The sequence below is a fragment of the Quercus lobata genome, chromosome 6, assembly GCF_001633185.2.
Source record: "Quercus lobata isolate SW786 chromosome 6, ValleyOak3.0 Primary Assembly, whole genome shotgun sequence".
Classification (NCBI taxonomy): domain Eukaryota; kingdom Viridiplantae; phylum Streptophyta; class Magnoliopsida; order Fagales; family Fagaceae; genus Quercus; species Quercus lobata.
In genome coordinates, this window is record NC_044909.1 from 12,963,167 (window position 1) to 12,987,569 (window position 24,403).

At 35.8% G+C, this 24,403-nt stretch overlaps 3 protein-coding genes and 1 pseudogene across 7 annotated transcripts; 1 reads left to right on the forward strand and 3 right to left on the reverse strand.

Annotated features, from left to right (window-relative positions):
* Window positions 1-724: 724 nt before the first annotated feature.
* LOC115950619 (pentatricopeptide repeat-containing protein At4g32450, mitochondrial-like) lies at window positions 725-5,671 on the reverse strand. Of its 4 annotated transcripts, none has more exons than XM_031067829.1 (3): window positions 3,353-5,671; window positions 1,249-1,336; window positions 725-1,048 (listed from the first exon to the last, which is right to left on the reverse strand). In XM_031067829.1, the coding sequence occupies exon 1, from the start codon at window positions 5,546-5,548 to the stop codon at window positions 3,368-3,370; it is 2,181 nt and encodes a 726-aa protein (XP_030923689.1). In that variant the 5' UTR covers window positions 5,549-5,671; the 3' UTR covers window positions 725-1,048; window positions 1,249-1,336; window positions 3,353-3,367. The 4 variants fall into 4 exon arrangements, with proteins under 4 accessions (XP_030923689.1, XP_030923687.1, XP_030923690.1 ...); XM_031067827.1 differs by having other exon boundaries at window positions 725-1,122; XM_031067830.1 differs by having other exon boundaries at window positions 989-1,057.
* A 3,411-nt stretch (window positions 5,672-9,082) lies between these two features.
* Window positions 9,083-12,518, reverse strand: LOC115995082 (ER membrane protein complex subunit 6). Of its 2 annotated transcripts, none has more exons than XM_031119505.1 (5): window positions 12,433-12,518; window positions 12,122-12,243; window positions 11,011-11,206; window positions 10,049-10,068; window positions 9,083-9,558 (listed from the first exon to the last, which is right to left on the reverse strand). In XM_031119505.1, the coding sequence occupies exons 2-5, from the start codon at window positions 12,235-12,237 to the stop codon at window positions 9,528-9,530; spliced, it is 363 nt and encodes a 120-aa protein (XP_030975365.1). In that variant the 5' UTR covers window positions 12,238-12,243; window positions 12,433-12,518; the 3' UTR covers window positions 9,083-9,527. The 2 variants fall into 2 exon arrangements, with proteins under 2 accessions (XP_030975365.1, XP_030975367.1); XM_031119507.1 differs by having other exon boundaries at window positions 12,122-12,239; window positions 12,433-12,496.
* Window positions 12,519-12,628: 110 nt separating this feature from the next.
* On the forward strand, window positions 12,629-14,985 carry LOC115995081 (pentatricopeptide repeat-containing protein At3g48810). The gene has a single exon (XM_031119504.1). It carries the CDS (start codon window positions 12,961-12,963, stop codon window positions 14,968-14,970), a length of 2,010 nt encoding a protein of 669 aa, XP_030975364.1. The 5' UTR covers window positions 12,629-12,960; the 3' UTR covers window positions 14,971-14,985.
* An 887-nt stretch (window positions 14,986-15,872) lies between these two features.
* Window positions 15,873-21,292, reverse strand: LOC115949852 (annotated as a pseudogene).
* Window positions 21,293-24,403: the final 3,111 nt, after the last annotated feature.

Sequence of the window (24,403 nt, forward strand, 5' to 3'; positions counted from 1 at the left end):
AAATTTTAGAGGAAATTATGATCAAAATGTTGGGCAGGTGCAGCAGAACCTAACTGGGATTCATGCTAATAATTTAACAAGTTTGGAGCAGAATTCAAGTGGGTTTTATAGGGAAAGCACAAGAAATGGATTTCAGAATCACTCAGTTCGGCAAAATGGGAATTTTGGTGTGAATTATGGGTATAACAATGGAGAGTTCTTGCAGAACCATCATGTATATGGGGGAAATGGACATATACAAAATTCATGTGGGTCGTCCCACAAGGGTGCTAGTGAAGTGAGGCGGAACCCATATGGGTTTGATTCCCAAGGCCTTTCAGAATCTCAGGGAAGCCTAAATGGGAACTACAGGCAAAACTGTGGGCAAACTCAGCAAGCCCCAGGTGATCATAACTTGGGCAATGTTGGAATGTTTCAGCATAGCCGAAGCTCTGGACAGTATCAGCAGAACCAACATGTTGTACAATATCCGCCAAACTTGAATACTTTTCAGAGTATGACAGAGGGTTCTCAATTATCAAATAATCCAAAACAAGAAGGGAAATTTTCAGAGACACCTGAAATTTTCATCCCATTACTTCTATATTATGGCATGGCCAAGCTTGACGTGGTCATTTTGCCAAAAATGTCACTGTGGGGCATGATTGCTTTTGAACACATGAAAAACTATAATAATGGTTGACAACCAACTTTTACCATAAAAATTGGGGATTGAACCTTTTTTTTTTGGATAAGTGGGGATTTGAACTTGATGTTTTAACAATATATAGATGGCTACTGCTAGTTCACATAGACAGCAGAAAATTTATCTGAGAGGACTTGAAAGAATAATGCTTCAGTGTGGCTGAGAGTGCACCACTTTCCAATTGTTTGCCTCATCATACCTTCATGGAGCCAAGAGACTGATAATAGTAAAAAATCATCCATCACAGGGGCAGTGATTAGTTGCTGACTTCCTGAGTTCTCTAGGCAAGTTGTGTTTGTTTTCCTTCACTAGTTTCCTGTGAGTAAGCACCGTGGCTTTTCCTTGAAATCTCTACAGCAAGACCTGCATGACCTGACTCTAACATGAGAATATGAGATTGAGCTAATTCCATCTTACAAGCCCAGCACCCCTCCCCCCTAAAAAAAATAATAATAATAATAATGAGAAGAAGAGGCCAGTGATATATATATATATATATATATATATAAATAACCAAAGGTGAAATCAAAATAAACGAAAAGAGAATAAAGAAAATGTCATACCAAATGCATAGGGCTTCTCGCTTCTACGAGGTCTAGGAGAAGTGGTTAGTAGGCAACTTTACCCTTAATTTTTGCAAAAGTTGATTCCCTGAAAATACAAAAAATAAATAATACATTATATTGATCAACAAAAATAATGAATCCAGTACACAAGAGGCATACTAGATGAATAACATTTAAGTTCTAAGATTACAATGATCCATAAATTTCAAAAAATTAGAGACGGGGTACGTCCCTGCAACTAGCATCAATTAAAACTGTGTTTTGAAAAATTGCATCTTCATATAATAATAATAATAATAATAATAATAGTAATAATAAAATAAAATCAAACTAAAATTCTAATTCAAAAAAAAATTCTTTATTGGTAAGTTATTTGCGCATCCAATGGATTTCAAACCCACAATCTCATTGTCCATCTCATTTTTTGTTAATTCCCTAGACAACAAAAATAAACTAAAGATTTAAAAATAAAACTAAAATTCCAATTCTACAATAATTTTTTATCATAAGTCATACACGTCCAAATCCACAATCTCACTACCCATCTCATTATTATGGAAGGAGGAAGTGACATTTGAGCTAGACTCATTAGTGTTCCAATCCTACAAATATTGAGACGTTCACGGCCTCAATTGATTCTCATTCCAATCTAGGAAAAAATGTAACTCTAAAAACCCTCAGTTAGAGTTCTTTTCTCACACAGATTATTAAAGCCTTTAATTGGAGGCAATAAGTCATCAAAGAGCTATAAGGTCTGCAATAAGTCATCAAAGATTCCTTTATCTAGTGGCTCGGCCTCTGACATATAAATCGAACTGCATTCAATGTTCAAAGATTCCTTTATCTTTGATACACCAAAATGAGGGGAACTTGCAAGTCAAAAGATATTCCAACATTCAACGTATTGCTATCAGTTGTAGTCATTTATTCATTTTGAACATAAGTTTCAGCATTAGGTTCTTCTTGGCAACTTCTGTTCTTTTTTTCTTTTTCTTTTTTTATTCATTATTTTTATTATTTTAATAATACTACTATTTGAACATTATTTGGGCTTGTTTTAGTTGATAAAATTATCAGCTGAAGAATGTGGATAAACAATGAATTGCAATATCTATAATGAAAATTATCTAAATAAATTTGTATGCAAGTAGTCTTTCATGGGTTCAAAAGCAATCATGCCCCACAGTGACATTTTTGGCAAAATGGCCACGTCAAGCTTGGCCATGCCATAGTATAGCAGTAATGGGATGAAAAAGAGGGGGGGGGGGGGACATCTTGGTAATGAATACACTGAAAGTAACTTTTAAAAATTAATGTTTCAAATTTAATAGCAATTTTTAAATCATCATTTTTAATTCATTTTCAATCCCATGCCTTGCATGGATAAGGAGCTAGTGAAAATAATATCAATCCGAGTCCTAGTTAAGTCTAATAACAGATGCAGCATGGTGCCTATACTTATTCGACCACAGCATAAATGATAAATATGACATTCTTCACAAGTGTAGAATGCAGTAGGGCAAGTTGGATAATCAAATGAATACGTGTTACAACCAACCCATGCATGTCAATTATCCAAATTAACAGTCTTGAAACTACCCTCCAATGTTACCTGTAAAATATGTCACATTCAATTTAAATTATGATTTCCAAATATGTAAAAGCTTGCTGCAAAATTATAGCACTTTTATTGGCATTAGACATGCATAACACGTGCACCTCAAACCTCACCACTAACAGCAAACACTGAAAGATTATGATTCACATAGGCATGGGCTATATACCTTCAACACTTTAATATGTCCTCTACTCAGATTTGTCTATTTGATGATATAACATAAATCATATAGAGACTGTATAAAACTAGAGCTGAAGATGTAAATATCCAACTAGATTATTGTTTACCAATCATCCCATCTCAACAGGAAATAGAAAGCAAAAATAGAATTCAGATAACTTCACATCATAAGAGTCAACATTGCTAACATGCTTAACAAGAATATACCATATTCAAACATAAAATCCACAAACAATAGAGACTCAAAAATAGATATTTTTCAAACTTATTATTATTAATTTTTAATGTAAAATAGAATAGTACCTCAAGTTTCTTTTTTCACCAATAATCCCGGCAAGAGCACAACCCATCTTTGAAATGGTGGAACCTCTTAGCATCTCGTATAATCAATTCTCTGCCAACGATCTTTGAGATGACTTTTAGTGCAGTATGGCAATCACCACAAACGCGAAGATTCTTGATTATCCTAATTGGTGAACGAACTGGACTGTTAAGGAGACCATCAGCAATAGCAAGTCTCTCACTATGAGCAAGAAGAGCTTCCTCCTTGGATTCATGGTCTATGTCATGCAACACAAATCTAGTCTCTGGTATGTAACCAGCCTCTTTCATTTGTTCCCTTAAATGCCTAAGTTCCGCATAGAGCTTATCAGTGTTAGGATGAGATCTATCTCCCGCTCGATATTCATGGACCCGGCTCCTAACTTCTAAAAGACTTTGACTTGCAAGTTTCTTCTTCTCTTTCTGTTTTGCAAGGTCTGAAGGTTTTACAGGTAGAAGGCCAGCCTTCGATTGCTCATTCATGCGTGAGGGGTCCAGCTGCTCAACAAGCTCAGCACAGCGATCACCAAGCTCCATGTGCCCATGAACTCTGCAGAGATCCATCAAGGTTTCCCATATATTAACACTTGGCTCCAATGGCATCTTTTCTATGAACTCAAAAGCTTCATCCAGATATCCTGTACTTCCTAGCATGTCTATTACCTTCACATAATGATCCATGGATGGGACTATGCCATAATCCTTGATCATTGATTCAAAGTGCAACATTCCCTCATCAATGTCTCCCAAAACACTACAAGCAGATAAAACACCATTAAACATTCGACCATCAGGTTTCATTCCTGTTTTCTTGAACTGAGTGAACAAATCAATGGCATCCTCCCCAAGACCATTCTTAGCAAGCCATGTCATCATAGTAACCCATGATGTCAAATTGCGGGTTGGCATTGCATTAAACACCATGAATGCATCATCCATAGAACCACATTTCCCATACATCTCCATGATTCTGTTATAGGTACTCACTTCTAGTGGTGAGAGTGATCTTATGATGTGTTCATGAACAGATTTTGCTTCCTGCAGAGATTGAGCCTCACCACACTCCCACATTAACTGCAAATATCGGGGTAAATCCACAGGATGACATTGCTTAACTAACAACCCTAAAACTTCCACGGCTTCCTTCACTTTCCTCTCATTGCAAAAACCATCTAGCTCCTCTAGAGTACCAAGATATTGGTGACTCTCAGGTGTCTCTGAAAATTTCCCCTCTTGTTTTGGATTATTTGATAATTGAGAACCCTCTGTCATACTCTGAAAAGTATTCAAGTTTGGCGGATATTGTACAACATGTTGGTTCTGCTGATACTGTCCAGAGCTTCGGCTATGCTGAAACATTCCAACATTGCCCAAGTTATGATCACCTGGGGCTTGCTGAGTTTGCCCACAGTTTTGCCTGTAGTTCCCATTTAGGCTTCCCTGAGATTCTGAAAGGCCTTGGGAATCAAACCCATATGGGTTCTGCCTCACTTCACTAGCACCCTTGTGGGACGACCCACATGAATTTTGTATATGTCCATTTCCCCCATATACATGATGGTTCTGCAAGAACTCTCCATTGTTATACCCATAATTCACACCAAAATTCCCATTTTGCTGAATTGAGTGATTCTGAAATCCATTTCTTGTGCTTTCCCTATAAAACCCACTTGAATTCTGCTCCAAACTAGTTAAATTATTAGCATGAATCACAGTTAGGTTCTGCTGCACCTGCCCAACATTTTGATCATAATTTCCTCTAAAATTTCCATTTTGCCCAGCTGGCTTGTTCAGATATGTACTTCTAAAGCTCTCCCTATAAACCCCACTAGAATTCTGGTAAAACTCATTTTGCTCATTAAACCCACTAAAACTCCCATTTTGCCCAACTGGGTAACTTACAAAATCGTTTGTATTGCTTTCTCTATAACCCTCATTGGGGTTTGATTTGTGATGAAAATCTGCAGGGTTTTGGCTCTCACTATGTTTTTTTTTATATTCTAAAGAATCATCTACTTGGCACTGAGACCCATTGGTGTTTTCAAAATCTAATCTTTGAGCGGCAGTGCTAAGATTTTTGAGGAAGGTGAGGGTTTTTCTTGAATTTGAGGAGTTGAGTGAAGAACATACCTTGGATAGGGCTGTGTTTGTGAGAATTGCAGCTCGCTTAGTGGACATCTACGGTTCCCAGAATATTGCTTTAGTAGATAATTCAAAATGAGAGAGTGAGGGAGTTCTTCTAATTACTGTTACAAAGAGAGAATTTCAGGGATAGACTGGTGTTGAACTGTGTTACTGGAGAGCCAAACCATGGGTCCGTTTGTATTGAGTTTATTTTTGTTGAAATTGAAAACTGAAACTGAAAACACTGTAGCAAAATAATTTTTAAATATGTGAATAGTATTGTGGGACCCATTTTTAATAAAAAAGTTACTGAAAAGTGGAATGTGTGGGTCCGTGAACAGTGCATGGATGCACTGTTCACAGTTGACTTAGTCATATTATGCGGCTGAAAAAAAAAAAAAAAAAAATCAGAAAACTCAGACGTTGGATTCATTTGAATCCAAACGGGCACCAAGTCACTCTATAACGTTATATGAATTTTAGTTTATTCATTTTAGTTTACCCCACTCTCAAGGGCGAAAATGGCCAACTGGCCTTAAAAACGAAACTATCTAGTTAGTAGGCTCTCTTTAGAAACATATTTCATTTATAGCATCTCGAGTGTTTGATGCTCGATTTTCGCTTATAAATCGAGTCTAAAAGACTCGATTTCCATGGTCCGATCTGACATATTTTTTGACGTGGAGATGACATGGAAATCGAGTCTTAAAGACTCGATTTCTAACTTTTACAGCTACAACATCCCACAGCCCAGCCAGAACTTCATCAGAGTAGAAAAAAAAAAAAAAAAAAACACCAGAAACAGAAAGAGAGAAGATCGAGATTGGAGCAGACCACCGCCGCGAGACCCAGGCTGCGCACCGTGAGCGAACCAGCGCCAGCTCGCGCGCGGCCTAGGTCGCGCCCCGTCGCGACCTGGGTCGCGCCTCGTCGCGACCTGGGTCGCACGCAGGCTGCGCATCGTGCGCGAACCAGGTCGCGACGGCGCGCGACGCAGGCCTCGCACCGTGCGCAACCCAGGTCGCGATGGTGCGCGACCCAGCGCGCGACCCAGGTCGCGACGGGGCGCGACCCAGGCCGTGCAAGACCTAGGTCGCGCGCGGCCCAGGCCTGCTTCGGCTCCTATCTGATCTGATTCTTCTTTCTCCCTCTAATCTGAGTCTTCTTTCTCCCTCTGATCTTTCTCCCTCTGATCTCCTTCTGGATTTCTTAAATTTTTTTTTGGGTGTTTGGCTTGTACGAGAGACTGAGACTTAGAATTTTTTGAAAATTTTTTGGTTTATAAATCGAGTCTTAGAGACTCGATTTCCAGGTGGGCAACTAATGCCAGATCAGAACATGGAAATCGAGTCTTTGAGACTCGATTTATAACCAAAATCGAGTCTCTTAGACTCGAGATGCTAGTGAGTGATATAGTTTGTAAATGGAGCCTACAAACTAAATAGTTATGATTTTAGGGTCAGTTGGCCATTTTGGCCTCTCTCAAGTTAAGAAATATAAAGTTACGGTTTCTGCAAACTCTCTCTCTCTCCAAACGTAGGAAGCCCTAAAGCATTCAAGATCTACAATGCACGGTATAGATTTTAGCTTATAAAGTTCAGCTTTTGTAAGGTTAGTTTTGTTTATATATTAATTAATACATAGTACTTTGTTCACCATTGAATACTCATATAATCAATTTCCAATTCAGTGTTCAAGAATTAAACCAAAATTCTTTTAAATTATCTATAATATTTTGTCCTCTGAAAATTTTATCTCTTTGATTTTATTATATTGTGTTTCTTAAGCTATAGAGAGATTTTCTTTGGTTTCTGCAAACTCTCTCTCTCTCCAGATGTAGGAAGCCCTAAACGCACGATATAGCATTCAAGATCTACAACTCACGGTATAGATTTTAGCTTATAAAGTTCAGCTTTTGTAAGGTTAGTTTGTTTATATATTTAGTCCTTACGTTTAGGTTTAGGTTTAGGTTTAGGTTTTAAGAGATTTATATATTACTACTATGTGGCTAAATTTCCCATGACATCAGTTTTATATTTTTAACCAAATACATCAGGAAAGTAAGAGAAGGCGCATAAATATTTAGTCCTTACATTTAGGTTTAGGTTTAGGTTTTAAGAGATTTATTTATTACTACTATGTGGCTGAATTTTCCGTGACATCAGTTTTATGTTTTTTTTTTTTTTAATTTGTTTTATGTAAGGTTAGTTTGTTTACATTAGTTCTTTATTTCAAAGATAAGACTTTTATTTCTACCGCAAGAACTATTTAGGTATGTATCCCTTGCAAGCACACATGAACTTAAATTGACTTTTAATATATGCATGCTTTATTATTTTCTAATAGTTTTCCCGTGCATCTCACGGGTTAGTGACTAGTTCTATATAGTAGGCAATATCGAGGCTAGTTAGCAATCCACCCTAATTATTAAGGGTAGAAATTTAGTGTTTTGGTTTGCTGTTGCTTGGAGACTATTTGGGGCTTTGGTCGAGGTTTAAGAGAGCATTGCTTCAACATTCGGGTATATTTTATATGTCCACTAAGATTGGAACCTATACTGTGGGTTTTGAAGGAGGGTTACAAGAGGGGTTTGCTAGTTGAGGATCATCCATAGATGCAAATCAGGAATCGGTATATTCACCTCATGAACATGGTGAAGGAAGATGGTAAACTGGCGGTTAGTGTGCCGGGTGGAAGTAATGAAAAGAAAAAGCAAACATTTATTGATGAAAAGGAGAGAGGAGAGGAAGATGAAAGTGGGGAAGAATATGAAGGGGCGTTGTCTGATTCATTTGATGTTGAGGTCGAGGATGCTAGTGACGATGAGTATGATGATGATGAAGATGAAAACAAGAGTCGGAGAGGTGTTCGAAAAAATGTTGCAGAGAATAGAGGAAGAAAAGCTAGGAAAATGAATTTGGATGTGAAGGAGCCTTCTAGAAAATCTGAGTATGATGATGATGAAGATGGAAACAAGAGTCAGAGAGGTGTTCGAATAAATGTTGTAGATAATAGAGGAAGAAAAGCTAGGCAAATGAATTTGGATGTGAGGGAGGCTTATAGAAAATTTGAGTACAATGATGACGAAGATAGAAACATGAGTTAGAGGTTTTCGAAAAAATGTTGGCAAAGTGTTATTTTTTAAACCTCACGTGGGTAAAGTATTTTTTAGCCAAACTATAGGTGAATAAAGTGTAATTTTCCTTATTTCTATCCTATTGGAACCACCGTCGCTACATTTATAAGTGGTGGTTCACATTAAATGAGAGTTTGAGTCCACTTTTTAAAAGCTTGAAATGCACCCAGAGGGAGAATTAGAATAGAATGGCTTTGATAGTTAATACTAATAATTTAAATTTCCTCAACCAAAAAAAAAAAAAAAAAAAAAAAAAAATAAGGGTAAACTCTTGTGAAAAATTCTAATTAGCTTAACGAGTAAAATTTTTAAGATCAAATAAGAACATTGGGACCACATCTTGTCTAAAACTTATTGGTGTCTACGTATGATATTAAAAAATTATTATTATAAAACTAACGTTATAAATTCAAATTCTCTCATATCTATAAATAAATAAATAAAAATAGATATGTTGCACAAAGTCGCTCCAATAATATTGAATAGCCAAGTTGACTTAGCAGAACACCATAGCATTGTCAAATCTCAAATTGCACTAAGAGATTCTAGAATTTTCTTCTTTTCAAAAGACATCTTACGTAATTAAAAAAAAAATGTTGCAAGGGTGATCCAGCCTACAGAGCAGCTTTCATACAAAACTTCCTACACATCAGACTGTCTGCTACAGTCAACCTCCCCAACACATTCCCCCCCACTTGGCCCCTTGCAATCATATAAGTATTAAAAAGGAGAAGGGATAGGGAAGATAGACTGAAGTAAATCACATAATCTTTTAGAAGTGGATACAAAATTATTAAAGCTATTTCCAAACTCCCGGGGTATGCAGATACATCACAGCAAGCAGCAGCAGCAGCAACATCACGGCTTTGCTTCCGTTCAAGATTAGCAATGAATCCATCAGAATATGTGAACCATGTCATAAGCAAATCTTCAGATGTCAAGGAAAGTAGTAAGAAATATATATGTATATATATAAACCAACCAAAAAAATGATTCAGCAACAAGACTAAATGACTTGAACTAATAATTTTGGATCTTCAGGAAATTTCTGTAGGATTGTTTTAGTAGATACCAGCACTCTAGCACCATATCCTGCCATCATGATTGACATGTGGCTGGGGGAAAAAAGCTTCAGAATAATTATGCCAAACGTTAAGCAGCATGACTTGGGAGCTCCCTAAGGTATCTGATTTTCATCCCTTTTAAAATTGTAATAGCTAGAGAAATTTTACTCAAAGCCCTTTGGCACCACCCTTATGAGCCCAACATTGTTAATTGGTTGTTAATTCTAGCAACACTAGAAAGCAGAAGAAAAATTTTCACATAGAGAAGATTAGCTAGTCCATAATCTGATTTATAATCCCAACACTAACACCATGTTATTACTTGTAATGGTCTCAGTGTATTAGAAAGGATACGTCCAGAAAAGCACGAACGACTGCAAAAGAAAAAAAAAAGAATATGTTAAGAAGACAATAAAAATTTGGAATTACACAGTAATGTTGATATGTTATACACGAATAAGTCCCAAGTAACATAAATCAACATCTAAATGGCCATTGTGTAATCTTTCATTTTATTCCCTCCTTGGGCCATATCCCAAGGAAGCCATTCTCTTAATCTCTTCAATTTAGCATTTATTAAAATAATCTTTTTCAGTAATCAAAATTTCTGAGCTCCATGCACAAATAAGACAAGCTATCTCAGTAAGATAATAAGCATTTTTTCATCAATTCTCAGCCAAAAAGGAAAAATCTTCAGTCAGAAATAAAATTCTCTATAAATCATTGGAAGAGAATGTATTGGGCAACTACCAACCAGGCAAGCCATGGAAAACAGAAAAGCTCTTTTTAATGAACTTATATCAAAGAATAATTGAAGGCAGGTATTTTACATGATTAAACTATAACCAAACTTAAGTAGCTTCCTTGGCCTAACATCATTCACATGAATTTGCAAAAAGAGAAAAAAACAATAGAGCACTCAATCAAATAGAAGAAATCCTACAAGATTAATTGCTTAGAGGGGGCTAGAAGGAATTATGCTCACATTTCAAATAATTTCAGAAAATTTCTAATTAACTGGGTTTGGATCACTTTAAAAATCAGAAACATGTAGAAAATCGCACACTATCATTTGGAAAAGTAAGATTCATGCCTGTTGACTGTTGAGCCCCCCCTACCACTTTTCTAAACCCCTTAACTGATGGAATACGTCAAAATAAGAGTGAATCAATGCAAAGTACAAAATACGACTTTTTAAAATAAAATAACAAAAACTAGAGAGAAAAGAGCTAAGCCCTATGGTAACACATCAGAAAGTTTATACCAAAAATAGAAAAAAAAAATATTAACAAGCACTATTAGATAAAGAGCCATACCATGAGCCCACTCAACAAGCCATCAAATATAACCCGGTTCCAGCTATCAAAGTATGAATGGATTGAAAACCCTGACTTTGCTATTAGCCCAACTGAAGTGATTGCCATGACAAGGAAATAGAAGATAAACCCAGTCAAGCTTGTGAATCCTAATATTCCAGCAATGACCCCACCAATGATTGACAGAAAAGTCCGGCTGCACAAAAAGTTAAATGCTCAGATTCTACCTACAAGCACAACACTTGCAAATGATTTTTTATTTTTATTTTTAGGTCACATTTTGTCGCATTGACAGTGCTGAGGCACCAAATCCTAAATAGAATTTCGATTGTGCTATATGTAATATGCTACACCAATAATCTTTCATTAAACTCATTGCATAGGGCAAAAAAATCATCCCCTCAAGCATTATTAAGACAATTCTTAACTAATTGAAGTGTTAAGTTTTTTTTTTTTTGGTTTTTTTGGCTACAATAAAATTTACACTCTCTAGATTTGAGGTTGCTTCTAAATTGGTTCCTTAACCATGAAAACTTGTAATTTACACTCTTGAATATTACAACAATATCAATGTGCACATTTTGTCAACACCAGTTAGAATCTTGTAGTTAATCTAAAGAAATGATGTAGTTTTGGACAGAAAACTACTTAAATAGAAAACGTCATTTTTAGGCATAGGTGGGTTAATGGCAAAAATATGACTGGCCATAATGGAGCACGTTAACATTGTTGTAATGGTGGAGCATCTAAATTGTTGGGTCTGAAAGTTGAGGGACACCCAAACTTAAACTTAGGATCTAATATGTATTTTTTTCGTCATTCTATTCTATGCAAAGTCATAGACAGTGTAAAGCGCACTCTAGCAAAAAAAAAAAAAAAAATTTATAAGGCACTTCATACACCAAATAATGCCTTGCCTTAGTTCTCCTCCCTCTCTCTCTCTCTCTCACACACACACACACCCTGCCCACTAATCACCTCTCATAGATTCCGCAAAAATGATAACTTTGTGAACTGGTTACGAATTATTTATTTTACAAAGCATAAGTGAATTAGACTAGTACTAGTAGAGAAGTAGTTATATTTCATAAGAGGGGTTGTGAAAACAAACCTGTAATAGATAGCTTTCATATTAGTCTGCAAATTCTCAGCATTGAAGGTTGGTATTTCATTGGCGGCCTCGCTTGATTTCTTCTCTGCTCCACTTGATTCACTATGTCCTGCCATACCTTCCTACACACACACACACATATAAAGCGAGGAAACACTACTAATCAATCGGACAGATCTGTGAGTATAAGGAAGAATTCCTTAAAAAACAAAGGGTATAACATAGATTACAAAAATAGAAGACCAAACAATTAGATCAAAGACTGATAACCAACTAAATTAAGCACACACACACACACACAAAATAAATACCTCCACGGTTATTAGAGATCGGAGAGAGAAGTATCAAAAAACTCACTACCCTTTTTCAACTAGGACTTGCCGTCAAGACTCAGGACCCGAATATTATATATACGCTAAATATTCGGGTCGGGTCCAATTGCAAAAATAACCGAATTAAACCGACCCGAAAACCACGCGGTCAACTACTTAACGGCGTTGTCTTTTGTTTGTGTTTGTGTTTGTGTATTTTTCCTGTGTCAGTCAGCATTTTTCACACTCTCAGATTCTCTTCGCTTTCCTTAAACCCTGTCTGGGAACCTTAGAATTTGATTCTCAGAGAACTCTAAGGTACGTTTTCCGTACAAAAAGATTGTATCTTTCAAAGGTTTTTCTGTTACATAAGTCGATTTTTTTGGGTTTTCATTTCTTGAATTGAAGAACTTGCTTGAGCTACGGTTTTGTACAAAAAGAAGAAAGAGATTGTATCTATTGGGTTTCTGTTGCATAAATCAATTTATTTATTTATTTTTGGGTTTTGGATTTTCATTATTTGAATAAATGTATTTGAAAGAAGGGTGTTCCTTATTGTTGAAAGTCCACAAACCTTCAATCCCATTTGTGCTAAACACAAACCCAATTCTCAATCCCACCAAACCCCAAGTTGAGCAAAGCCAATCTCTCGTCAGAGAAAACGACGTTGTAAACAGGCTGAGACGCGAGCGTGACATAGTTATGGCCTTGGAGTATTTCAAGTCCATAGCCAATTCAGGAACTTTCAAACACACCCCATTAACGTACAAGACAATGATCGAAAAACTCAGTTGGGAAAACGATCAAACAGATGGTGTGCAATACCTGTTGCACCAAATGAAGTTGGAGGGAATTCGATGCTCCGAGGACTTGTTTGTCGGTGTGATAAAATGTTTTTGCCGAGCTGGGTTGGCCGAGCAAGCATTGAAGACTTTTTATAGGATTAGGGAATTTGGGTGCAAGCCGACAGTGAAGATATACAATCATGTTTTGGATGCATTGCTTAGTGAAGATAGGTTTCAGATGATTAATCCGATATATAGTAATATGAAGAGAGATGGGATGGAGCCGAATGTGTTTACATATAACATTCTTTTGAAGGCATTGTGTAAGAAGGATAAGGTTGATAGTGCTTGCAAGTTGCTTGTGGAAATGTCGAATAAAGGGTGCTCTCCTGATGTTGTGAGCTATACGACTGTAGTGTCTGCGTTGTGCAAGCATGGGAAGGTGGAGAAAGCAAGGGATCTTGTTATGAGGTTTGAACCCAACACTGCAGTTTATAATGCATTGATAAATGGGGTTTGCAAGGAATACAAGTTTGAGGAGGCATTTGGGTTGTTATCTGAGATGGTGGATAAGGGAGTTGATGCTAATGTCATCACATACTCAACAGTTATTAGTTCTCTTTGTGATGTGGGGAATGTTGGGTTGTGTCTTGCAGTTTTGGCCCAAATGTTTAGGAGAGGATGTAGTCCCAATGTTTACACATTTAGTTCCTTAATAAAGGGACATTTCTTAGGAGGGAGGCAGTATGAAGCTCTTGAATTGTGGAATCGAATGATTCAGGAGGGATCTGTGCCCAATGTTGTTGCATACAATATTCTAATACATGGTCTCTGCTCCAATGGGAATTTGGGTAAAGCTGTATCTGTTTGCAATGAAATGGAGAGAAATGGCTATCCTCCCAATGTGACTACATATAGCACTCTTATTGATGGCTTTGCAAAATCTGGAAACTTGGTTGGTGCATCTGAGACATGGAACAAGATGATAGCCCATGGTTGTCATCCAAATGTTGTGGCGTATACCTGCATGGTAGATGTCCTCTCAAGGAATTCTATGTTCAACCAAGCTCATTTTCTTATAGAGAATATGAATACTGAAGCTTGTCTGCCAAATACAGTTACATTCAATGCTTTTATCAAAGGGTTATGTGACAGTGGAAGAATAGACTGGGCTCTTAAAGTGCTTGGTCAGATGGAGAGATGTGGGTGTTTTCCGAACATCACAACATATAATGAGCTCTTGGATGGTTTCCTTAAATTAAACAGATTCAGAGAAGCTTTTGCGCTTGCTAGGGAGATAGAAGAAAGTGGGATTGGGCAGAATTTGGTGACTTATAATACCATTTTGTATGGATTTTGTCTTGCTGGTATGCCTCATGAGACTTTGCAGCTTCTTGGGAAAATGCTTCTAGGGGGGATAAAGCCTGATGCCATTACATATAACATAATAATTTATGCCTACTGTAAGCAGGGAAAGGTTAAGTCTGCCATCGAAGTTTTGAACCGAAATAGTTCAGCAGAAGAGTGGCATCCAGACATAATAACGTACACTACGCTTATATGGGGGATCTCTAATTGGTTAGGCATTGAAGAAGCCGTTGTTTTTCTTCACAAAATGTTAAATGAAGGAATCTACCCCAACCTTACCACCTGGAATGTGTTAGTCCGCTGTTTCTTCAGCAACTTAGGTCATATGGGGCCAATTCACATTCTGGATGATATCCTGGGTAATGGATTAGATACACGAGTTTGAATGTTTTTTCAGGAAGTGAATAGAAAAAAAAAATTGTTGGCCAAAACATCAGACACTAAATTGACTGAATATTTGAACTACTGCTGATCTTCTTGCTTGACATATGTTTGATATTTGCATCCTATCTCCTTGCTTCAAACTACAAGTGGTCAACCAAGATTAGTAGAAGGGATCCATAAAGCTGACCTGAATGTCTGTTCTATAAGATATTTGCAGGAGTATTTTTTGTATTGCATATCAGATGTTGGATTAAAATTATTTGAATGGATAGAATAAGTGGAAGCCAACTTGGCATGGTGTTCACAGAGGATTCTCTCATTTTCTTGGACCACAGGTATAGATTATGTATTCTTTTTGCATAAAGGTTCATATTTTAAAGTGGTATGTAATTGCCATTGTTTAAATACCTTGTAGTATGTTTCGTTGGTTATGACTTGTACATATACCACCACGATGACATTTTTTGTTGGATAGGTAATACAATGACATACTAAATTTTAATCGTACTTTCTATATCCTTTGTTCCTGGAGCTCTTGCTTTCCATATTTCATTTTAATTTTTTTATTTGAGTGATAATATATCATTAAAATGCAGTTTTGACATTGATTTGTGGCAAAGTTGAAGGTTAGCCTGTAATCTAGGAGAAGTATCTTGTGCATAATTCCTCTTACAATATGTGGTTTCCATATAATTTTTGGTAAACTAGTCACTGGCTCTTGCTTAGAAGAAATTGCTTAAGGTGATCATTTGAATTAGGAGTCTAAGCTTTTTAACACATTGATTACACATAACACACTATTCCCTTTAGTACATTATTAAAGTGAAAACTTCATATTCATGTAGGACCACAGGGTAATTGAAACTTATTGTGAATTCAGTAACACCTAGCTAAAATAGTATTCTAGTAAACTTTAGACAAATGAACTCCCTTTGAATAGAAACCCTCAGGTCTGCTCTCATCGCCACTCCCATATACAATTCTCAATATCTCCTCGGGAGTTCTGTCACATGCAGCTGAGTATTTGTCCACAGCAAGCAGATTGCCTGTAGTTAATCCCTTAGCGCCCTCATCCTCACGAACCACAAGGCCTTCATCTTTTACACCTACATTTCCTAACTTATTCCTGAGCTTTGAAAAGTGACTTGTAAAATCTGCAACAGTTTTCCCATATGACTCAACCTTGGTATTTGCTTGCTCGTATAGCAATAGACAAATAACTGTATCTTGGCTAAGTTGCATGGACATGGATATGGGGATACGGCAATTTTTGAAAAATAAGGATACGACACGGCAATTAAATAATTAATTAAATTTTATATTTAGGCATATTTTTTAATATTTTTAGACATAAAATACGTTTATGTCTAGAATTTAAATTATGTAAGAACTACAAATAAGTAAACTAACACTCAAAGTAGTTCAATAATACACATAAAATGTTTAGAGTACAAATCAAAAGTTTAAATAGGCTAGATTTAACATCAAACTAAAAACATAAAAGGAAAACAAAATTTAAACTTTTGGGATTAATATATATATATATATATATCTCAATATATGTAGTGAGAGTGGGATTAAAAAAAAAAAAAAAGCGTTATAACTTAAGTAACACTAACAGTACAGAGTGCACAACATATCTGGAAAAAAAAAAAAAAAAAAGAGAGAGAGAGAGAGAGAGAAGAGAAGAGGTCGAACTCGGACTTGTTCACGCTGAGAGAGAGAGAGAGAGAGAGAGAGATCGGAAGGGACAAAGGGCACAACGTCGATGGTGACTGTCTATGGAGCTCACCGACTCGTTGATCGGCCCGATCTTGCACTGATGATTGTCTATGGGTTTCAACTTTCACGGTATCAGACTCTAAACGGCAATAACAGGCTGAGCATTCACATGCATGCACAAGCAGCCAATACAAAAAAGTCATTCTCATAATATTATTAGTCAATAACCCTGTGAGTGACATGCATGAAAAAGTTCAACAAATATGATATTCTTTTTTTTTTTTAATTCCCAAAATATGGAATGATAGTTTAATAGGCTATATTATTGATTATGATTGTATTTCTATATGAAAAATTGTTTGTTCTACTATTTAAAGAAAGGGTTATGATGTGACAATATTCTAACGGATGACATAAGTATAGGAGGTTTTATATAGAATTCTTATTTAATTTAAATTGAATTAAAATATATATTATAGAGTAATGACCTAGAAAAATAAGGGCTTTGAAAAGCTTAGGTGGTAAAATTATAAGAAGTCAATAAAAAGTCAAAAGGCTTTCATTTATATTATAAATATCTTCTCCGTGTGCAAAACTAACTCAGTCTCAGACTTCTTCTCTCCCCATCTTCTTTTTCCTCAGATACACATAAACACACTCACACAGACAAATCAACACAGAGATACACAAAAACACCCACACAAACAAACCAACAGAGAGAGAGAGATCGGTGTTGGTGTTGGCCATTTGTGGATTGGTGGATTGGTGCTGGTGGTGGAGATCAGAGTTTGTGGGTTGATGGAAATGGGTTTGAATGCTTGTGGATCGGTGCTGGCAGTGGAGATTGGTGCTTGTGGGTCAACAGAAATGGGTTTTGATGCTTGTGGATTGGTGCTAGCAGCGGAGATCGGTGCTTGTGGGTTTTGATTCTTGTGGTGCTTGTGGTGGAGAGCTTATTTGACTGTGAGAGAAAGAAGAAGAAGAAGAAGAAGAAGAAGAAGAAGAAGAAGATGCTTGTGGAGGGGAGGTGATTTGACGCGTGAAAGAAGAAGAGGAAGGACAAAAGATTGCTTTGAGTGAGATAAGGACAAAGATAAAGATAAAGAGATAGGAACAAAAGAATAATAATAAAAATTTATTATTTAAATAGAATAGATTGTAAAATAGATGGATTGATGTGGATGTTTTGGAAAAGTGGTAGTGTAAAATAAAAAAAAGTAGGTTCTTAGTGTAAAATAGATGAAAAAATTTGGCTGGACTAATGCAATTGCTCCAAGCTACTACCAAGCTTACTACAAAAAGTTTACAAACTAACACAACAGTGAATATGATTGGTGCTGCTTTCACATTACAATAAAAAAAAATATTTAAATTACTTTTTTGTTATTATTGACATGTCAATTTATAAATTTTACATGGTGAGATTTCCAGTATCTTAAACATCTCTTGTTTATAACATGAGTGAATATGATTGGTGTTGCTTTCACAATACAATAAAAAAAATATTTAAATTACTTTTTTGTTATTATTGACATGGCAATTTATAAATTTTACATGGTGAAATTTCCAGTATCTTAAACATCTCTTGTTTATAACTTTCACTTGTATAAGAATAGACTTGATTGTCAAATTTGAGGCTTACCCTATTAGACTTAGAGTCTTGGAGTTTGACACTTGCTCCAACATAAGTAGTGAGCCCAACATAGGGGATAAGATTGAAGTTTGGCACTTACCCTAACATACCCAGCAAGCCCAACATAGGGGATAAGCTAAGATTGCGAGCATAAAGTTAAGTCCATTACTATAAGGGGCAAAGAGGGACAAATTGTGTTTCAAATGCCCTATCCATCACCTTAGCAAATGATTTAGCACTCAAATTCAACAAGGGCCTTAGGAATCCTTAATTGTACTTTGAATCGCCATGCATCAAGAACTTATTTAGCACCATTAGCACTTTGGTTGTGATGCACTAATTGCTACTAAACCAATCTAACATAAAGGAAAATGATGAAGCACTACTTATTTTACTATAACAAGTTTACAAACTTGTTGGGTTATAGATTGACCACAGTTAATTAATCCAATTACCCAAGTTGATTAATTAGTCAAATTACATACAAATCAGATTAAGGCACAATCAAATCACCAAACTAAATTAAGTGCAGCAGAAAATAAGTTTGACACAACAATTTGATCACGATGGGGGAAAACCCTTGTTGGCAAAACCCCACTAGGTGAATTTAGGTCACCACTTTCAAAAAATCCAATAACAAGAAAAAACGGTTACATGCACAATGAATTTTACCCGGTTTATCCCTAAGTACATACTAACAGTAGAACTTACTGAGCTCTGCCAGTCTTATTTCCAATCCCCAATCGGACTTGATATTGTAGAAGAGTTTCCCTTTGCATGAATCTTCCTATTCATTATTAACTCCATAGCAACATTTTTTTATTGTTGTAGCTTTGCAGAGTTGTTCAATCCACTCTTGGATGAATAGGAAGTAGCTTTGCACAAAACCCTAGATGCACAAATGTTGTAGCAACTCCTATTATGCGTGTTTCTCTATGTTTGTGATGATGGTTGTAAAATATGTCTTTTATATACTTTAGAACCCCTAGTGCACGAATTCCTAGAAAGCCAAGTCATCATGGACTGAAAGTAGAACTTTAACCTTTAGTTTTCCTGAAACTCGATAAATTGAAAGGTGTCGAGCATAGTATCGAGATTCATTAATTTTTGTTAGATCGACAGGTATCAAGCTAGGTATCGAGACCTAAGGTTCAGCTTTTCTTGAGTAGTCTTATGTCTTTAATCATACCACTTGTTAACCACTTGTTTAACTCCAAGATCTTCTTGAACACACTAGAAACTTAAGACTCAAATACATGATCTCGGATATGCCAATACATAAAAATATGACCTTTACAAAATTAATACCCATATATATATATATATATATATAAAAGTTTACAAATTAACATGACAATATCAACAAATGTGATATCTTTAACATTAGTATGAAAGAAAATAAATATTAGACATCAAACCTTAGGTGTCCAACTTCATGGAGGGCAAATTGCTTAATGACATCCCTAGTAAAGTTGTCCATCTTTCCATGCTTACCACCAATGGGTGTTGGACCTCCCAAGGTTAAATTTGGTGCAATTTTATCTAGGTCATATCCTAAAGCTCCATATAAGAAAAATTTAGCTTCAAGGTACTCTAAATTTAGTGTAAATTACAAAAGATCAAAATTAACCTTTGGGATTGAGGAATCAGATTTTGTGATTTTAGAAGAATAAGATTTTGGAAGGAGGAGGATAAGTAATGCAGTTGTGGTGATAGTGGAAGTAGTTAGAGACATTATGTCTTGGCTTTTTTCGATGCAAGTGATGTGAGTTTGATTGACACTATAATCACTGTCTTATTTATAGAGTTTCTGGTTGGTATAAGAGTAGTATGGTTTCTGATGATGCCAAAAATCGTTAGTGAGCTACATAGTCCTCATATGCTCTAGATAGAACCTGCGAAACAGAAACAAATGAGACCTTGCAGAGAGTACTGGTGTGATACCGGCCAAATACCCTTTGAGATTAAATTAGAGAGAATTTCTACAACTCTAGAGTGCTAGAGCTGGGTAAATTACGCGTATCTTGATTTGTGAGAGTTTTGAGGTTTTTATAATAATGTAGAGCCAACCTTAATTTCTTGCTGGAGAGGGTATTTCCTTCTAGGGAAGATCTCCATTAATATTCGCAATTTAAAGGATTATTTCCTTACAGGGATTCCTATAATTATGGTGGGCGTGGAGCACAAGACATTTCCATACTAGAATCTTTGGAGAAAACCCATGCCACATGGGTGCCATGTGATGCCATAAGGGTGACATGTGGCTTCAACAAACCGTCTCCTTTTTATTCATTCACTTAAAAGTGTCTGTCCGTCTCCTTATCTTTCCATCCGGGTCGTGAATTCATCTACTAATTTTGTCAAACCAACTGTACAGTCTCTTCCGGTTACCACGTCTCTAAAGTCTGACTCCGTTAATTCAACCCGTCTATGCTGGGATTGACCCCTATCAATTTCATTTCAAATGGAAAGGATTCTAATCAAGTGTTGATATGGGATAAATGAAAAGGTACAAACATATCTAAAATCTTGGACCTTTGTCAAAAAACAGGAAAAAAGAAAAAGAAAAAGATTATAGAAAAAAAAAAGATGAAAAAGGAAAGTTAATAAAGAAGAATGAGAATAAGATCAAAATTCATATTTTTCCGTTTCAATTTACAATCATTCATATTATTTAGTGCATTCTTTGATGTGGATTGGGTAGGAGTTCACACTAATCAAAGGTCAACCACTGGCTATTATTTTCTTTTTGGTTCTTTAATTTCTTGGTGAAGCAAGAAACAAACTCTCCAGTATTGAAGTGGAATGTCATGCCCTTCTCAAGGATTTAGATGCGTTCACATCCTCTGCCACTCCTCTTTATTGTTATTACTAGAGCGCCATTTAGATTGCTCACAATGATGTCTTCCATGAATATATTAAACACATTGAGATTGATTGCCATTTTATCTGTCATCATCTTGTCCATGGTGTTCTCGAGATGCTTTTTGTCTCCTCTCAAGATCAACTTGCAAATATTTTCACTAATTCATATCCTAAGGGACATCTTTGTGCTTTGGTTGACAAACTCAAGATGGTCTCCCCCACCCACCTTGAGTTTGAGGGGGGCTGTAACGTGTAATAGGCTTGTGGGTTTTAGGCTTGTCTTGCACACATTCTTGTACTTGCCTCCTATATTATTGCACTCCTGTAGTCTTGTATATTTTTATTACTTGAGAAATAAAATATAATTATTTAGTATTTCTAACAACTGAAGCATTTTGTTCCATCTTCCACAATGTCAGAACCACTTCTTCCACCTAGTGTAAAATTTTGCTTTGGCTGTTATGTCCTGTTTCGTTGGATAGAAAATGTGACAAATTTATGTTTTTGAGTTCTTTATAGAATCTAAGACCGAATTTTTTTAATGGGTTTTGGTTTGTGGCTGGACTGTGAAGGCATTTCTAAAGCAACCCAAGGTGTTTATGGTACTGTAAAATGGATCTAGTTTTCATCTCATTGCCTTTTGCAATTATGTGTTTATTTTGTCAAATATTTTTTGGGTGTGATTTTGATTTTGTTGGGAATGTGTATGTTGTTTTAGCTCAATGAAATTTGTGAAGGGCCAGAGGCGCTATTGGAAGAGCCTTGGGTTGAAATTCAAGAGCATTGGCTCAAAATCTTTTTATTTTATTTTATTTTATTGAATCCCAAATGAAAATAAGGAATGTAACAATTTCTTGTATAATGTTAATTGTAAATATTATTAATAATATTTAGTGTATTTTATATGCATAATTGCTTTGATTTTGTTAGTTATTGTGTATGCCAACCAAAACCCGGGAAAAAAGGCTTTTTTTTTTTTTTTTTTGGCTGAAGCGAAAGATGTAATGTATTAGTTGACACTAAAATTTTTTTGTTAGTTATTGTAATTTTTTTTTTTTTTTTTTTTTTTTTTTTTTTTTTTTTTTCAGTTTACACGATCAATTGACTCAACTTAGATGATGACATTATATAGGCTTTTTGCGTCAACAAAAATTTTGATGCGAAATAGATATTAGTTGACGCTAAAAAAATTTATTTTTGTAACATAACTCTGCGTCAACTACTTGGTTGACTCGAAAAACGGTTTTCGCGGCAACATACTATTTTTAGTGTCAATTATTAGTTGACGCCAAAAGTCGTTTTTCTTGTAGTGCAAGACTAGCATTGTTTTATTTGAAAAGGAAAGGACTAAAATCTATAGACGTAGAATGGCAATCAAGTTTCTAGAAAAAAGGAATGAAAGAAAGAAATGGCAATCATGAAGAATGAAAGTGTATATATATATATATATATATATATGAAAGAAAGAAATGGCAATCATGAAGAATGAAAGTGTATATATATATATATATATTTTTTTTTTTTGAGAAAAGAGTTGATTAAAATTCGTATTTGTAATTTTTGTTCAATTTACAATTATTTATTTCCATATTGACTGGTTAGTTTTATTTATGCATATAGGTCATATCTGAGAACAGAATACAATGTTTCATTAGCATTAGCATTGGAAAATGCTAATGCCATATCTAAGGGAAATTTAGCATTTGCAACCTTAAAATCATCTACATCAGAAAATTGTAAAGGCAAGTATTGTAAATTTTTTGCAATACTTGCTACAGTGCAATTCTAAAGATAAGAATTGCATTGTAGCAGTATTGTATAAAAAAAAAATATTTTATCTCTCCTCTCTCTCCTCTGTCTCTTATCTCTCTCATTTTGTCTGTGCTCTTCTCTCTCTCTCGTCTCTGCTCTCCATCTTCTCTCTCGTTTCTGCTCTCGATTTGCTCTCATCTCTCTCATTTTTTTTGAATGGATTTGGTCCGATGGCTCCAGTGATGTTTTTTTTGAATGGGTTTGCTCCGGTGATGATGTTTTTTGAATGGGTTTGCTCTCTTGTCTCTGCTCTCCATCTTCTCTCTCGTCTCTACTCTCTCATCTCTCTCATTTTTTTGAATAGATTTGCTCTGATGGCTCCGGTGATGATTTATTGAATGGGTTTGCTCCCATGGCTCCGGTGATGATGTTTTTTGAATGGGTTTGTTCCGGTGATGATTTTTTTTGAATGGGTTTGAATGGGTTTGCTCCAGTGATGATTTTTTTGAATGGGTTTGCTCCGGTGGCTTCGGTGATGATGTTTTTTGAATGGGTTTGAATGGGTTTGCTCTGGTGATGATTTTTTTTGAATGGGTTTGCTTCGGTTTTTGATCGGTGGCCTGGGTTTCAAATCGGCGACGTGGATTGGTTGATCGGCAGCGTGGATCGGTGGCCTAGACTGGGTTTTTGATCGGTGGCCCGGTTTTTGAATGGGTTTGTGTTTGTGTGTGTGGCTTGGCTTTGTTGCTGGGTTGTGTTTGTGCGTGGCTTTGTTGCTGGTTTGATGTTTGTGTTTGTGTGTGTGGGTGTGGTGATGGGTTTGGATAGGTTAATCGTTGTATAATGGGTGTGTGTTGTGTGTTGAACCGGTGTTGGGAGAGAGAAATAAAAATGGCTGTTGAAAAGCCCAGGAAAATGAGGCTGAACAGTTGGGAAGAAATAATAAAGAATGGGTTAAAAAATAATATTTTAATAAAAATAGAGTTTTGGGACGTGGAGGAATTGTAAAATGGTATGGTATATTGATAAAGTGGTGTTTTAGAATGGTAAAATAGAATAGCATTAGAATTTTCCAATGCTAATGCTAAGCACGCACAAATTGGATATGTCAAAATTCAAATCTCCTAAAAAGAAAAGGTGGAAAATTAAGTAGGAACATAATAAAATGATTTAAGACATCAAATTTTGAATTTAACATTTTATATTATTAGTTCAGTTTCTTTGATATGCCAAATTTCATTATTGATTTCTGCCTTGGTATCTCTCTCTTGACTTTTCTCTATATAGTATCCAAAGTAAGCTTCTTGCTCCAACCGGATGGAAGTAAATGCAAATCCTAACTCTTATTCCCACTCTTCCTGGGTGTTGAACGTTTATTCAAAACACTCGATGTTTGTGCAAACCAGAGCAAGGTGAATATGAAGAAAGGAAATGAATCGTCATGTTTAATCGATTTCAGGAT